Source organism: Podarcis tiliguerta, assembly GCF_965153285.1.
Source record: "Podarcis tiliguerta genome assembly, chromosome: 2".
Classification (NCBI taxonomy): domain Eukaryota; kingdom Metazoa; phylum Chordata; class Lepidosauria; order Squamata; family Lacertidae; genus Podarcis; species Podarcis tiliguerta.
The window spans coordinates 52,518,474-52,535,506 of record NC_139535.1 but is presented as its reverse complement, the minus strand read 5'-3'; the positions used below and the strand labels follow the sequence as shown (position 1 = coordinate 52,535,506).

Sequence of the window (17,033 nt, the reverse complement as noted above, 5' to 3'; positions counted from 1 at the left end):
CAAAGCCAAGGAGGTCATAATCTCCCAGCTTGTTCCATTCACATTTAGCAAATACAAGTCAGGTTGGTTTTCTCACCCAAGATCAAGTCCTGAACAACAGCTGTTTTTTGTCATTTTGTGCCTTTAAGCTCGCCATTAACGAGAATGGCAAAGCCTCTTCTATAGAACTTGGAAAGCCATTACCAGGCAGAGAAGAAAACCACCTTCAACCTTTTTGGACCTGGGACCCACTTTTAACCCAAACATGCAATTGGGGACTCATTTCTTAAACTTTCCCCATATATCTGAATGGTTGTAGTGGTTCTGTTGCAACCTACACTGGATCAGGCTGTGGCCCAGTAGTTGAGTGGTCTACATGGGCTAATGGATTAACTCAATATAAGTCAACTTCAAGGGTTTTTATGTTTACTCCCAACCCTCATGCATTCCTTCTCTATTAAGGACAAGGCAAACTGATCCAGTCTTTTAAAACTCCTGGTTACACTGACCAATTCACTCTTATGTTTTCTAAACAATCTGAAAGGTCACCACAAGTTTTTACCTCATCTTGGGACTTGACCAGAGTCTTGATGTATCGCTGATCCTTAAATCCATCTATCATGCTTCTCCGGATCTGGAGTGGGGGGTGGGCGGGGGGGGGGGAAGGACGTGAAAGGAGGCATTGAACATGGCTGAGTGCCAGAAGTTGCACATAGCAATTGGACATCTTTCTTACCTCTCTAGAAAATGGTTTTAATATTCTAAGATAGGTAATTAAAATGAGAGTTCCCTACCCATGTTTTCCAACTGGATGCTGAGAAAGTCCAGAATACTAGTCTCAAGGATGGAGATAGGATTTATACCCCAAGATGCTCCCTGTGCGATCTCTCAGTTATGGCATAAACACAGGGCACCATTTTTCATTGGCCAAGGAACAGATCCCATAAGCAAGTTCTGTGAAAATGCATCAGGACTGTAACCTGGGATACATGGCCAGGCCTCTAAGGGCTATTTCATGTGTGGCAATTCCTAAGCAGATAACACTTTCATGTAGCAGCTTGCACACTTTCCCTATATACACATCATGTGTACATGGGGCAAGAAGCCCTGTTTGATCACTGATTACTATGGTATGAAGCAAAACAGGCATGGATATATTTGATAAGGATGGGGTAAACCTCGATTTAGTTCACATTTAAAGGTGAACCCACATAATTCACGCTTTCCAAAACAATACACAAAGCATAGCCATCCTTCACTGATTTTTTTCAGTGCAGTTCTCCAGCTAAATAACATGTAAAAAAACCCCATATAATAAGGCAAAGTGTGCATTAAAATTAATGAAAGTAACATATACAATTACACCATATTGGGGGAAATTGCTTTTCAAAAATATTAGGCAAAACTGCAAACAAAAATGTATGTATTAACAGAAATTTGCACTAAATTGCTGATGAATTTTCATGAGGACTTTTTTTTATAAAAAAAAAATGCAATCTGATGTGGAAATGTGACATACTGAACTCAAGACTGGGAAAATGAGACACTGAGAGAAACCAAAACTGACATATCTGCCCATCCCTGGTCCTACATGTTGGCATATTTACTGGGTAAGTGCATTTTGCTACATGGAAGTGTAAGGTCCTCATGATGTACATATATCTGCAGCAGTCATTGCCTACACTGCCATTACTGGGAATCTTGTTAAAACGGTAGCATTCACTTTATTGAGGAAAATGAACTGCTGTTTAATATGGGGACACATCTGCAGACGAACCCGTGGTGGAATCTTACTTTTCTGCAGTGAGCGAAATGCTTCTACAAAGCCCTAAGCGTATTCACAATTCGCTTACAGCTTTGCTTTTGGCCACATGGCCACGACTTAATAGTCTTGTATGCCCTTAACTTCATAAAACAGCACAGACCCCACCTCCAAGGTTTCACTTACCTCCTCTTTGTTCTCGTCCTCTAGTTCAGCATCAAGGAAGTCCAGGGTCACAGGTTCCTGGAATTCTCCCCCCTCCTTACATTTTGCAGTTGAGAAAATAGAAGCACAGAATTTACCAAAAAAAAAGGTCTCTCTCATTCTCAAGCGCCTCCCCGCCCCCGTTGATAGCAAGCACATACAAAGTTAATGAACTAACCTGGACTCTGCAATCATAATCTGAGGCCCTTTTTCATGGACCTCCCTCATGAGAAATCTGTAGGGTGGCAATATGAGAGTGGACCTTTTTTTGCGGCAGCTCAGTTTGTGGAATGCTCTCCCCAGGGAGGCTTACCTGGTGCCTTCGTTACCTATATTTAGGCATCAGGAAAAAACACTCCTCCTCCCAGGCCTTTGGCGAATTAAATTACCTATGGTCTTTTAAACTGCTTGTGTATGGGGGGTATTGTTTTTGTTTGTTACTATGCTATATAGTTTTGTGTTTTTATATTGTGAACAACCCTGCAATCCTTGGATGAAGGGCAGTATAGAAATTCAACAAAAAGGTAATTTATCTAGGGCTGAGTGTGCCAAGATGAAATGGCGGTTCTACCTGAAGAGAGATACTTGTGCAAAAGTTGACTGAGTTCAGGCCAAGCACAGAAAATGCATCGAGTCTTGGGTGGTGGTGGTGGTGGTGCTACTCTGCTGAGCAATTTAAATGGTTATTGATCAGAGTGAGACTGAGGCAAGTGAATAAATTGGTGCTCTTTCTGTCCGTCTCTGCCACATCACTTGCCCATTAATAACACTGATGAACTGAGTTGGAAGTTTATGCCAATGAAACATATCTCACTCTGATCGCTGCCATTTCTCAGTGCCCTAATTCCTGGCTGGCCTCTTAATGATAGATTTATCTGAACGGTATCTGAGCTGGAAGCCTGTTTTCCTTGCCCCACCCTGATAGATGTAGAGCGTCCCCTGAGATAAATTAGCCTGGGGCTCCTCACTCACTCCTTCTTGTGTGCGTGTATAATATCCCAAGGAAGTAATATTTCATAAAAAGGGGCCAGCTAATTCCTGTCTACACCTGCCAGGAGTAGAAGGGAAGTCCATATATCACGTCCCTGAGAGGTGGCAATTAGCGCTCTGTGGCTGACAAGAACACCATTTCCTGCTCCGCATTAAGTACAGCAAATGGCTCCCAGCGTTGGAGTGGTGAATAATTAGCTGAACTCTAGATTAATTTAATTCCCAAGCACCTAGGACCAGCCCTGCCCAGTTTCCCCAGTCATCATTCATCCGCCATGCTAAAACAAATAGGTTGTGCAAATACAAGCAAAGAACGAACAAGCAGAGAAGTCACAGTTGCGAGAAGCAGACTGTACCCATCTACACACACTGCACAATGGGAGTCCTGCAGATCATATACTGATTCTCTGTTTGCTGAACATCACAGACCATAATCCTTCTCTCCTGAGAAGACAAAAGCCGCTGCAGGGCCAACCCATGCCTCTGGCTGATATGAAATCTCTTATTGCTGCTGCCTTCCATCAGTCTGGGCAATTTGTTGTTGAGGGAGATGATGAGATCCTCCTCCTCTGCTAACGGACTGGCTGACGCCCAAGGTACTCACCGGCTCTTGGGTCGGAGTGTTTGGCACGCATGGAGGCAGCTGGTAGGAGTGAGACATGCAGCCACAGAGAAATCTGTTGATGGTCTACATTTAGCCTCAGAGAATTGGCAGATGGAAATGCTCCATCTGTTGGCACACCCTTACAGGACAATCCTTTGCATGTCTAATCACTCTCTGATTTTCCTTGCCCACATCCCACTGAGTTCAATAGGGTTTTCTCCCAGTCTTAATCTCCCACTTTTTGAAAAACATTCAATTTGCCCTTTAATGGCTTGCTTGTATCAGCCTATAATTCTGATGAACTATCAGATGCAGAAGGGCTTCCTGCTTATATAGCTAACTGGAGACTTTCTTGGTGCGGCAGATAATGCAAGGAGGCCCAGATCCCAGTCCTTACCCAGATTTCCTAGTAACCTTATTTTTTAGGACATAGTGCAAAAGGGAATAGTGCTGCTGTGTCTTTATTTATTTTATTTTATTTAACAAGATTTACCATATTTTTCCGTGTATAAGATGCCCCCATGTATAAGATGACTCCTATTTTTTGAGCCCAAAATTAAGAAATAAATATTTTAAACATTCCGTGTATAAGATGACCCCCAATTCTAAACTTAAAAAAATTGGGGGAAAATATAGTCTTATACACAGAAAAATACGGTATATGTTGCTTAATAAAAGAAAACACCTCTAAGTAGTTTACATAAAATAAAATATTTGTAAGAAAACATACTTTTAAAATCAGTGGGCCTAATAAAATTATCTTTAATCTTTAATAGTCATCATGCAAGGGTGAGAAAAGTGAAACATTCTATTCCACAAAACTTTTAAAGGTACAGGAATCCCATCCTGTTTGGCATCTTGCCACTCTTGCCACATATGGGCAATTCAGCTTTTTGCAGTCCAACCTGTATCATTAAGCTACTGATGAGGAAATGCTGTAAAATGGAAATGAAAGTAAGTGCAAAATGTATATGTGAAAGGTTAATAAAAACATAAAACCACAGAGAGTTGCTGGAGACAGGAAGGGCTGTGCACAGGTATGAGCTCTGGAGAGAAACCCAGGATGGCTGAGGAGAAAGACATGGAGGCAGAATAATGTGGAAATCCCTTTAGCAGGGTCTAAAGCAAAAAGGATTCTTTTATGTTGCTAAGAAAAGTGGAGATGAGAATGGCTGAATTTCACATTTTGATTGGAAATAGCTAGTCAAACCTCTCAGCAGTTAAAATATTAGTGAACATTCTGTGACATCACAGCATGTTTCTGTTCTTAGTTCAGACTTTAGGGGAAGGCTTTGTGAGTCTATGCCATGACTGTGAATATAGTTCAAGATCAGAAAAGCATCCACATTAGGTGGGAGGATAGAAAAAAAAGGTGTGTGCTGCAGGGAGGCTGGAAAGGTAGTGATCTAGGGATGTTAAGAGCTAGGAATCATGAGGGCAGGTACCAAAAGAGATGGATGGAAGAGAAGAAACTTGACGAAAGGTGTAGGAAAAAGAAGGGCCATAGAAATAGAAAGGGCAGGAGCTGGATAAGTGCAAAAGGCTGAATTCAACATATTGATTTTAAATAATTAGGCAAATAGTTGACTGTTGGTCAATAATAACAACAACCATCAACAGAGAGAAAGCACATGTTTGCTTTTTGGTGGCAAATCTGTGGCTGAATATGGACAAGTCACTTGTTTGTGATAACTGTTTGGAACTACTTTCAATCTGGTGGCAAATTGACATAACTAACATTCCCACCTAATCAATTGTTCGCAGCTAGACAGCAATCCAGCTGTAGGCAGGTATATCGACCCTCTGCATAATAGCAAGAGAATTTTGCACCAAGTCACTGCTTATTACATTGAAGTTTGAAGGAAAACATGGCAATGACCTTTGGAAATGTTCTTTGGGTGAATGGTGTGGTGAAAAGCGGCGACAGAGAGCGGATGATGCCAAACAGACACACTTTCATTTTGTGGGGTAAATGGGATGGAAAGTCACCTTATCTTTTGGTGGTGGTGGGTGGCAATGGTTATTCAAAGGAGGGGTAAACTGCACTTACCTGAGGTCTCAGATTTGGGTGTAGCAATAGATATCCATTCAGATCAATAGCAAATATATAGCCGTTGGCCCCTAACTGGATGGTAGGACAACAAGAGAAACAAATTACAGCTCAAGATGAAAGAGCGGAATTGCATCAAAGTTCCCATGCTACAGATAATCTCTACAGACCTCTGCCTCTCCTCCATTAATCAACCCAAGCACAGAACAGACACCTAAGACCTTCTAAAAGGTGTTCCCCCCCCCCCAAATTCTCTCACTGCAGAAGAAGCAATGACTATCAGATAGGTGGGGCTGATTTGGAACTGGAGTGCAGGAAGCAATTAGGAGAATTCTGTGCAAATGTGAACCTCATGCTAATTCCCAAAGATGCCTCTCTTCCCCGCCTGCTTGCTCTTTATCACGGCTGAGACTTTGCAGGGACTGGCGGGTGGAAGAATGCCACTCTGAGGGAAGGAATCCATTCCTTACGCACATTGTATCGCTGCGTCAGCTTCTTGATGTCATTCAGAGTCACGTCAATCCCCACAACACCGAGGATGAGCTGGTTCTGAAAAAACACAAGCAGCAAAAGCAGTTATATTCAAGAGACTGAAGTCGTGGACAACATAGATGCCATCCAATAGTGATGTAGTTTTTTATTTGCCCCCATGTCCTTGATATAAGGAGAAGGACGGGAGATAACTTGTCATAGCCAAGCCAAACAGGGGAAAAGTGTAATACTTGTGCAAGATGAGGGAGATCCCCAGGTGAAGAGGATGGTGGGATGACACTTCACCACTTCACTATTCCAAATGTTTCACATTTGAACCTCCTTTCTCTGACATCCCACTTATACACCTAGATTCAATAATATGTGTGTGTCTCTCTCTCTCTCTTTCACAAACACATATACTCATTTTTTAACCAATATTTAAAATACTCAATCACAGGGAGTGTATGATAAGAAGACTCAGCAGCCCCCTAAAAAACATGGGAAAATCAATATGATTTCCTTTTAATTTTCACATGAACGCATCTGGATTGCACAGCCTTCCCAAATGAAGTAAAATGATGGCATGGCGATCCACAAAATGCTCGAGCATTTCCAAGACTAACTCAGCTTATGTACTGTGCAAGCATTACAATGTAGACAAATCACGGTGTCATTTGGACCTACCCTTACAGTTTTTCTCTCATGGTATTAGGTAAACAGGATGGATGGATGTGGGACACATTCAACTGAGCAAAGCTCAACTGGAGCTGGAAGCCATCTTATATTCTTTCCTGTCCAGCAGGATCCAATGGCCCGCCCAGGTGGTTTCAGCTGGAGGATGGAAGCTCACTGAGAACTGAAGCTCCCCCCAGCAGCTCAGTGGTTCAGCCCATGAGGGAGCTGTAAACAGCTAAAAGCAAACTAACCCCAACAGTAAACAGAATCCAGTGACTGACAAGGGCCCTGAAATCAGTGCCAGTTCCTTATCAGGCTCTTCTACCCTAACCACATGCTTCTTTAAGACAAGTACATTCTCCTCTTAAAGAGACACCGGTGCCTGCACCTGCAAAAAGCCACAATACCAACTGCTACACTGCACACCATGGGATAATGACTGCAATGGAGTTGCCATGCTGCTTTATGAGGCAGTAACTGGGCTCCCTGGAGAATAAATGGCTTGGTCTTTGGCCTTGTCGCTTACCTAGTTGAGAAACAGATCATTGACTGTTTAACAGAAAGCAGCTATAGAATGCCATGGCAGGTCTATTACTGCTAATAAATCTAAACAAACATGAATTGGGAAGCATAAGGCAAATGAGACAGGCTGCTGACACATGCTGGGATTCTCCTCACTGGGGAGAAGGGAGGCATAAGTGCTCAGTTTAGTGGGGCTGGTTTGTTTTGGAATTCAGGTGCCATTGCAGGGTGAGAAAATCCAACAGAAATGCTTAAGCTGATAGGCATAATAATAATAATAATAATAATAATAATAATAATAATAATAATAATAATTTATACCCTGCTCATCTGGCTATGTTTCCCCAGCCACTCTGGGCAGCTCCCAATCGAATATTAAAAACACAATACAGCATTAAACATTGAAAACTTCTTTAAACAGGGGAACACACACACAACACACAGTGTAGTGTGTTGGAGCTGATTTTCCAAGACTGCTGTTGCTGCTGGACTCCCCCAGCATGCCTGTGCAGTCCTCTCCTTTCTGCCACCCGAGTCCTGCCCAGGGAAGCTACAGCGATGCTGGCATTAGGGTGGTTCTGTGACTCTGCCAGCTGCACCCAAACCAGGGCACTATCCACCCCAGGACTTTGACACAGTACACAGTATTGAATACAGAAATAACTGGGTGAAGTTCTGCTTTGTGCAGGAGTGTAGATTATACGCACACTAGTATGTTTTAAAATGCTTACTGCTCACCTGTCATTTGAAGGAGGAATTTATGCCACTCCTAACTTCAGGTACCTTCCCAGTTAACAAATTTTAATAAATAAACACTATATTGGTTTGGCATGCAGGCCTGGTCATAAAGGTATGATGCTGATGTACATAAACAATAAACACAAGACAAGAAGGTGCTCAGCTGGTGGGCTGACTGACTTGCATTTGCTCTGGAAAATTCCCAGCCAACTGCCCCTCCTTCATTTATAATCTTGCCCCATGTTTACTTCTTTTGAATGTCATAAAATTTGCAGGGAGATGCTATACGGCACCATTTTTTGTTTAAAGGTATCAGTGACATATACATGGAAGGCAAAGAACAAAACAAACCTTTGTTTGGATGCTAGAGTCTCTCTCTGTCACACAAACACATACTTCACAGCAGGCTAACTGTTGTGGATATGAGCAAGAAGCGTATCAGCAGTAGGTCAAAATCAGAGTGGGGGACATTGCAGGAAAAAACCATACCTTCCTTTCACTGCTGCCATCTTCAGTGAGGTTGAACACCGGCAGAGTGCCTGTTATGACCAAGCCCAGACCCTATCAATGTCAAAAGCAAGAAAATATGATGAACACAGTTATCTAAATAGCTCCATACTCCTAAGGGTCAAATAGGTGTGACATAGGAGATCTATGATCAAATCTGTCTTTAAAAAACCCCCCAAAAACTTGAAACAAGTCACTGGGAGCTTTGACTTTTATTCCATTGCCCACTGTCAATTATACTGTGCAAACTAATGGCCTTGAAACATGGACACGGGCCATGCTGGGAGGTGTAAATTACTATGTCTTGCGTGTACACCACTGTACAGTGGAATCCTCAGAGCCTGTTTCCTGAAGGAAATTGGAGAAGATACAAACTTGGGAATGTCAGACTTGGGACACTGAAGAGGTATGTGACATAAAATAAATTAAGTAGGACAAATTACACTGCAGTGGATGGGTATACCTTACAAACAGGAGAAAAGAAATGAAAAGCAAAAGACCAGTTGTGGGAACTCATAAAGTGATGTTACTTACCAAAGCATCCCGATAGACATTGGTCCATTGAACCTGTTTTGCTTTGTTCCCTGCCAAGACCATGGGTCTTCCTAGAACATCCAGATATTCCTGCAGAGAACAGAAGGAGAAAAGCACGCAGATTAATTCACTTGTGGAAGTAGGTGATATACAGTAATAGATGTATACCGCAACATTATTCTTGACTGAAGTAAAATGATGTCTGTCATGTTCAGTTCAGTTGCTCATCTTGCTCCCCAAACAAACAAACAAAACTCCCTTAACTTGAGGAAAGGGTTACAGGCAGAGGAGGGATTCTATCCCACTAGGAGAGGCCACATGCGCAGAGTAGAGCCCGGTGGAGGTGGGATGTGAGCCCCAGCTTGAGTCAGGCTATGCTGGAAGAGAGATGGACCCAACTTGAATGAAGCTGCAGTTTGCATTTTGAGCTTCCTCCTATCAAAGACTTGCCTCATCCCAAAACTGAACATGGATCTCTTTCCTAAGATAGAGGTTATGAGACTGGACTGAAACAGGGCTGGCAAAGTGAGGCTGCCATCTCAGGTGGCTGACGCAGGTTGGTGGTGGTGATGAGGAAGCAGTGGCAAGCTGTGGGTGACACGTGGCCTGCCATGCACCACCTCATCTAGTGTGTTTCCATCAGGAGCAGTGGAGGATGAGGCCAGTGTTGACCTGAGAATCCGCTTCCAGGAATTGAGGGAGGGGTCGTCTTGTTCTTTGCCTTAGGCAGCCAAATATCTTGATCCGGCCCTGACTGGAAAGCTATTGAATCATAGTTGAGATGTTGCTCAGACAGGCTAAGACAGAAGCCCAGAAGAAGAGAACCCTTTCAGGACAAGGTCAGACTGTACAAACGTATTAGGTTAAGTAGTAAAAATGAGAGCTGTAGGCTGAGAAAAAGCCTTGGAGAAAGTAATCTTGTATGCGGATATAATGCAAGATGCAAATGGAAACACAGGCTTCCCAATGGAACTCTCAGTTGAACCCAGAACTCTGTCAAGAGCTGCTGGATTCTATATATTCCCAGGAGACTGAGAAAACCTGTTCCCTGTGTGTTATGAAAACTGAGATTTTAATTGTAGAGGCTGGCTTCTGTTCAGAAAATGCAGGTCAGCTGCAAAATACTATTTCTACCATTACTCCAAAACAAATCCTTGAGTGGATATAACACGTCCCTGATACAAATCTATTCCCAGTCATCTCCACTGCAGTGCTGACTTGAGAGTGGGTCAAGTATCTCCTGAGTATTTTACAGGGACATCTGGCACTTTGAAGGTGGTATTCAGCTTCATGAGTTCCATTCTCTAATTACGGATCTCTGTGTAGACAATCTCCACCACTAGAGGGGACATTGCACCACAACTTGAATGCCCTGCTATAGACTAATATGCACACAGTATGCTACTATACAGGCAGAAAAGAAAGCAGCATCATTACAAATAACTAATATCTGATTCAGGGAGATAAAAGATAACTCTTAAGTCATAAATTTCTTGTATGGTGTCATGCAGAAGCTGAATTTCAACATCTAGCTTTGACCAGCACACATGTGTAACCTTTCAAAAGCAACAGGTAAGGTTTTGGCTGTGAGTCCTGGAAATCCTGCTCCCTGCCTTGCCCGCCTTTTTCTACTTGGGGGGCCCTGACTGACTTCAGCAACAAAGGCTGAGGTTGCTGAACAGACTCTTGGGCTGGGGTCTTTTTTGGTTGGGAGGGGAGCTGTTGCTATTTTTTCTATTATGTTTTGTATCTTTATTCAGATCTTATTTATGTGGAAATGGTTCAGTCTGGTTGTGTATTTTTTGATGTTTTATTTATTATTTATGACTACTTTTGTTATGTTGCAATTAAGTATTTTTTTATGTTGTAAGCCGCCTTGAGAATGGAAAGATAGCATACAAATAAAATTATGTATGTATGTATGTACGTATGTACGTATGTATGTTTTCCCCCCTTTTCTTTTGTGTGTTTCACAAAAGATACTTCAACAGAGCAAAAGTTTCCAAAATAACTGAGGCCCTTGTTGTGTGAGATTGGGCTTCAACAAATGTCAGATGGACAGCAAACATTTGCTAGATGCTTTGTCAAAAATGTTATCCCATCCTTGAAATACTCTGTGGGGGCGCATGCGGAGGGGGGGGGGGGAGAGCATGAGACTCTAGTAATTGGCTCCTTCTCATTTGCAGCACTAAATCGACAAATATTGGAAAATTCCACCGGCAAAAGCATTTCATTCATCTGTGTTTGATGCTGAAGGTATGTGTGCACAGGAATTAGTGTGCAATCCATGCTCATAGACTGTGATGTGTGACAAATGCATATTCACAAATTTCATGGTGCACACACCCAACATGCTGGGAAGCAGCTGCCGCATGTGACTTTCTAGTGAGTGTACTCATAGGGACACACACACACAGATGCTTCAGTTTAAATTCCTACACAGAAATGCAGGAGATACACACACACACACACACACACACTTGAAGGAATCTCAATACTCTGCCATTTCCAATATTAGGCTGATTTCAGCAAGGGCAGAACTAAGTAATGACAGAGTTCTTTTTTGCTTCATTCCATAACTTCTTCAGCTTGAGGAGGAAGATTTAAGCAACTGAGCACATTTAGTGTTGAAAACCACAAAGGTGAGGGAAGAAGGGAAAATGAACGAAATGTAGGGGAGCCCTGTATCAACGTGCATGGGGTCCTGCTCCCTTTATCCCTACAGGAATGCCATGTAAGCAGTGGGGAGGGCTGGGGGAACGAATGGTGACAGCAGTTCATTGTGCTGAGAGCTGTATCTGCCACCTGTTTGTCTTCTGTAAGCATGTTAAGGGACAGTATGTGCCAATCAGCCCTCGCTGTCAGCATGAAAGAAACACGCCCTTTCCCCAAATCGATTAACCCTCCCTGCAGGTTGCCATGGTGAAGTGTGGCGCTGTGGCAGGCAAGAGCTTCAGCCCTGAAGCGCATGGGGAATGTATTATTTCCGGATGATTTAATACAGGGGGAGAGAGATGTAAAGGGAAAACAGCATCACAGAGAGGAGGGAGAGATATAGGCAGCAGAAGGGGAAAGCGGAACAAAAGCAGAGATGCAAACAGAAAAGAGAGGGGAGAGGGCGAGTAAAGGGAAAGTCAAGTCACACTTTCAAGATCACACACTTGACCTGTGGGTTGATTGCTATTCTTGGAAAACTAACACCCTACCTTTCTTGCTCCTGTAAACACAGCAACACAGCTGGTTACCTGTGATTGTTGTTCTTCAGAGGCAAATAATAAAGTGGGGTGGGGAATGTTGCTGGACCACAACTCCCATCATGCTGGTTGGGGCTGATGGAAGTTGGAGTCTAGCGAACATTTGGAGGGCTACACGTTCCCTACCCCTGCTGTAAAGAGTCCTTCATAGGTGGCCACTGTGGCTGGCCACGTAACAGGAAATTCTTACTAACTGCTAGTAAACTGAGATATTTATGAAGGTAAAGGGCTGAACCTAGTTTCTGAGGCCATCAGAAGACCTGGGGTTCTATCCAATGATAACCCTGGTCTGACTTAACTTAGGTCCATTAATTTTAATGGGTCTTATTCTTAGTTCAATACTGGGCTCCAAAATTTACCTAATTTACATTTTGACATCTTCCCCTTCCTCCACGGAGCTCAAGGTGGTGCACACATAGAGTTAGCCTAACCTACCACAACTGGGTTGTTATGAGGATTAAATGAGGAACATGTACATTACCTTGAGCTCGCTGGAGAAAAGGTGTGATATAAATGTATTAAATAAATAAGTAAAAATAAATAATTATAAGTGACCAGATTACTAATCCCACACTTATAGTCAGCCAGTTATTGGGGCATTAAAAAAATTAAACACTGTGGTTATAACAATTCGTCTTTGGTATTACACAAATAACTTTCCAAACTCTCCCTGCATGCAGTCGGGGTGTTTATTTTAACACTTAACAGCATAAAGTGCCTGTGTGGTGCATCCGAGGCTGTGGGTAGCCAGGCACATATTGTATTTTTGGTTATTCCAGACGGACAAGTAGATGCATACAGCTCTTAAAAACCATACTTAATCGTAGGCACAAATGAGGCCAATAACTTAACATCTGGCACTGCTTCATGGCAGCCTGGCTTTACTACACTAATTTCTATGTTGTAGCAAATGCTTCAGATCTGGGATATAAATGGCTCCATTACTCTGCCTGATCTGCTTCTCTCGGAGACCTCAGGCAGATGAAATCTGACGTTTTTGATGACAGGCAGTTTAATCATAGGCTCCCATAATTGGACTAGAGACTTAAGGCAGCTGAGAGTCCAGTTAAGTGTGATTATTTGATGGGCATACTTGTTGTCTCGTTTGTGCATCAATGAAAGAAACACAAATGGCTTCTTGCTAATATAAGGCTCCGCTGAGAGACAGGATGATTAAATGCCATCAATGTTTGTTTCTGCTGTGGTATGTCTTTGAGCGAATCCGCTCTAATAGGTGTTAAAGGTGGTAAGAATTAAGCAACTAATATTGTACAATAAAATTGTCACAATTGGCTGGGTGACAGTAGCCAAGAGATATTTTCTAAGGCTGTGTAAAACTATTTACCGCTCCTGCCAGATTGTCTGCTCATATAAATTAGCACTGACGCCTTTTCTTTCATCAGTGAATAATCTGTGCATTACCAGTTAATGGCTACACCCAGTGCTTTTTGGTGACAGTACTCAGTACTCACTGATACCAAGTATTGTCACCTCTTTTAGTTTCCTGCCAATGGCAGACATTTTGTGCTGGCACCCACAGGACATTTATCAAGATATAATTACTGGCACCTCATTTGTTTTTAAATACAATAAGCATTGAAAACATCTGTGATTAAGGATATATATCTGCATTATAATTGTAGACCAGGCATGTCCAACAGGTTGATTGAGATCTACTTTGGGTATTCCTCTCCTAAAAAAGCTCAACAGCTTTGGTCAATCCAATGGGGAGATCACTGCCAGGTTTTGTTTTTTTAATAGTGGGAGTAGATTGCAGTCTCTTGGGAGTTGGACATGCCTGTTGTAGACAGATATCCAACTATTTGTATCCACCATCATTTACCTCAGAAAACTATGAAATACTTATTTTACTAAGAGTGCTGTGAAAGTATTATTGGAGATCCCTAGTTCTTTAAGCAGTTGCCATTTCCAGGGCTCCTAGGTTGAATGTTAAGCTGCAGTCTTGCATCAACATTCCTGTTGCAAGCCGTGTTGAGCATACAGTGGGGCTTACCTTTTATCAGATGTGCACAGGACTGCACTGCACAGTATTTAAACCGCATTGAGATTGGCTTAACTGTGCAATACATGACTACGGCAGCTTTGTATGAAACCGAATTAAGCTCATATGAACTTAGCATTTTGTTGCCAATGAAAAGAGATTGACAGCGCAATACTAATCCCTGATATTGTTGGCGGGCGGGGGTGGGGTGTGGGGTGTTAGGCTGGCAAGCAGTTGACTCTCTGCTGACTTCTGGGGAACACCATTTCGGAAGGAGGAGGCTCAGCTGAATTTGAAGCCCTGAGCTTCAACCTGATGGCTGGGAAAAGAGGCAGATTTAGGGGAGCACAACTGGATCAGTCGCACCGGGAACCAAGCTTCAGGGATGCTGCAGAGGATGCTGCAATCTTGATTTAGACTGGAGTGCAAGAAGGGGGGGGGGGATTTTGGCATTGCACAGGGCACTGCTGAAATTTGAGGCCCCAAGGTTTGTGTTACCTGCAGAAGTTCTCCTGTGAGCAGTAGCCAGTGGAAATCTTTTAAATGAAGCATTTTGGCACAGGGGTGAGGGCAAGAAGCTGAAGCAGGGTGGGTGTGGGTGTCCTCACCTTCTGCCTTGCCTGGCATGTGTGGCAGCGGTTGGTTGCAGCAATAAAGCTGCCACTTAAGTCTGCCTGGTTGCTCCCTGGGCTGGATTAGAATTGCTCTGCCTGTGTAGGAAATGGAATGAGCAGGATACAAGCACCTGGACTGCATGTTCATAAGATTGTTAACAGAGCAGGACCACCTCCATGCTTTCCCTTGGCCCTTTGTTCATCTGGTTAGTTTCTCTTCATAAACTAACTCATTTTAGTGTTAGCCACTGTACTTCGGGATTTATAATGCAGCCCTCTTGAACAGCAAATAACATTTATCTAGGGATGGTGAAGAAAAGTCGATTCAGTTTGCATTTAAATGTTCGCTTACCTAACTTGCACTTTCTGAAACAAGATGTGGATCAAAACACAGGCGCCGTTTGAAATTCAAGCATTTCTCAATTTTGCAATGCAGTTCATCAGCCAAGCAATGTGCACAAAAATGCATTCACTTGTGCAAAATGTGCACATAAATGTATATATTAGTGGAAATAACATATACACAATGTTACATTAGGGGAAATCGCTTCGCAAAAATGTGCGCCCTAGGCAAAATTGAGTATGAAATGTGTACAATAGGAGAAAATAATTTTGAAAGTGAATTTTCATGACTTATTTTTCATTGCAAAATGATATGCAGAAATATGGAGAACAGAACTTAAAACTGAAAAAAATGAGAAACAGAGAGAAGCTAAAAAGGGCATATTCACCCATCCCTACTCCTATCTAAAACTCCTCCTGCCTTTCTTTAAATCTGTAATGTCTTAAAGGTTGGATTTACAGAGGCTTTCATGTTGGTGTGCAAATGAGATGTAATGTATCTACAACTGTCTGAAACCATCTTTGCAAGAAGTTTAAGCCTTTGGGTTGGGGGAAACAAGTATTTTGGTAGCCATCCAGATTTTAAAAATAAAAAACCCAAACCATACTTTTCCTGCTGCAAGTTGTCATCTACATTTATTTTAAGATCTCTCTCTCTCTCTCTCTCTCTCTCTCTCTCTCTCTCTCTCTGTGTGTGTGTGTGTGTGTGTTTGGGGTGGGGTGAGCTTGGCACTGAATTTCTAACTGTGGTTCGTTTTGAAGAATCACAGGTTCCGTTCCTCCACATATTGTCGGAGAAGGTTTCAAACGGGCTGCCTGGCCCTACAAAGAGATGAATAAGTACTTAAGGATGCTGCTGAATGAAAGAGGGCAGCATGCCACAAAGCACAAAGAGGAATCAGCTGGTCAATTTGCTGGCAATTCCCACTGGAGCTTTAGAAGCAAGCCAAGGGGGAGTGCGCATGTTGGCCTGATGCGCAGTCTCTCACAGGTCTCTAGGTGGTGCTCTCTGTGGGGGACAGCAGATGTTCTACGCAGGATGAAGGCTTCATTAGAACAAGCTCCAACTGTACACATAATTATCTGCTGTGCCCTGCAGCTCCCCACACTTTTTTCTTCTCCTTCCAAAGATGCTTTCATCTTTAAACAGAGCAGTGTGCAGCCAGGAAAAGACGTTAGGGTGGCGGCGTTTCAAAGCTGCATGATGGCCTTGGTGATTTGAAGCTTAACGGAGAGAAAAGGACATTTACTTAGCTGATTTAGAAGCGATGCTGATGGGGCATCTGCACAAATGAGTACCCGAAGTCAGCAATGGACACACACAGAGCCATGTTTTTTGTGTGCATGCATGCCTAGGTCCAGGCATATGTACACCGTCGTTATCTTTTAATTTGCACACTCATCTGCATGGCTATATTGGTATTCATAGAGGAGCAAACATATTTACATATATGTTGATGGCGAGGGAGGAATGGGTGTCCTGCAGGATCTTTCCATTCAGCTGATCTGCCTCTCCTCATCCCCGGCCCTCTCCTAGGTGCTGCAGAAGCCTGCCCCCCCCTTGTCCCACTGCAGGGAGGATTCTTGTCAGAACTGCACACAATTCTAATGAGAATCTGCCCCCTCCCAGGCAATTAGACTGGTCAAAAATGGGCTTCCAATACTGAAGGCACTTGGGAGGTTGTGGACTCTCCTTCCTTGGAGGTTTTTAAGCAGAGGTTGGATGTCCATCTGTCATGGCTGCTTTACTTAAGATCCCTGCATTGCAGGGGGTTGGATTAG

General features: G+C 42.9%; 1 protein-coding gene across 4 annotated transcripts in view; it reads right to left on the bottom strand.

Moving 5' to 3' along the window:
• CACNA2D2 (calcium voltage-gated channel auxiliary subunit alpha2delta 2) overlaps window positions 1–17,033 on the bottom strand; it is a 513,315-nt gene that overhangs the window by 44,135 nt on the left and 452,147 nt on the right. For all 4 annotated transcript variants that reach the window (XM_083429356.1, XM_083429357.1, XM_083429358.1 and 1 more), the window contains 6 exons: window positions 9,040–9,129; window positions 8,488–8,559; window positions 6,064–6,138; window positions 5,590–5,664; window positions 1,928–2,002; window positions 542–613 (listed from right to left, as the gene is read on the bottom strand). In XM_083429356.1, coding sequence (XP_083285482.1) covers window positions 542–613; window positions 1,928–2,002; window positions 5,590–5,664; window positions 6,064–6,138; window positions 8,488–8,559; window positions 9,040–9,129 — 459 coding nt within the window. The remainder of the gene's footprint in view (window positions 1–541; window positions 614–1,927; window positions 2,003–5,589; window positions 5,665–6,063; window positions 6,139–8,487; window positions 8,560–9,039; window positions 9,130–17,033) is intronic.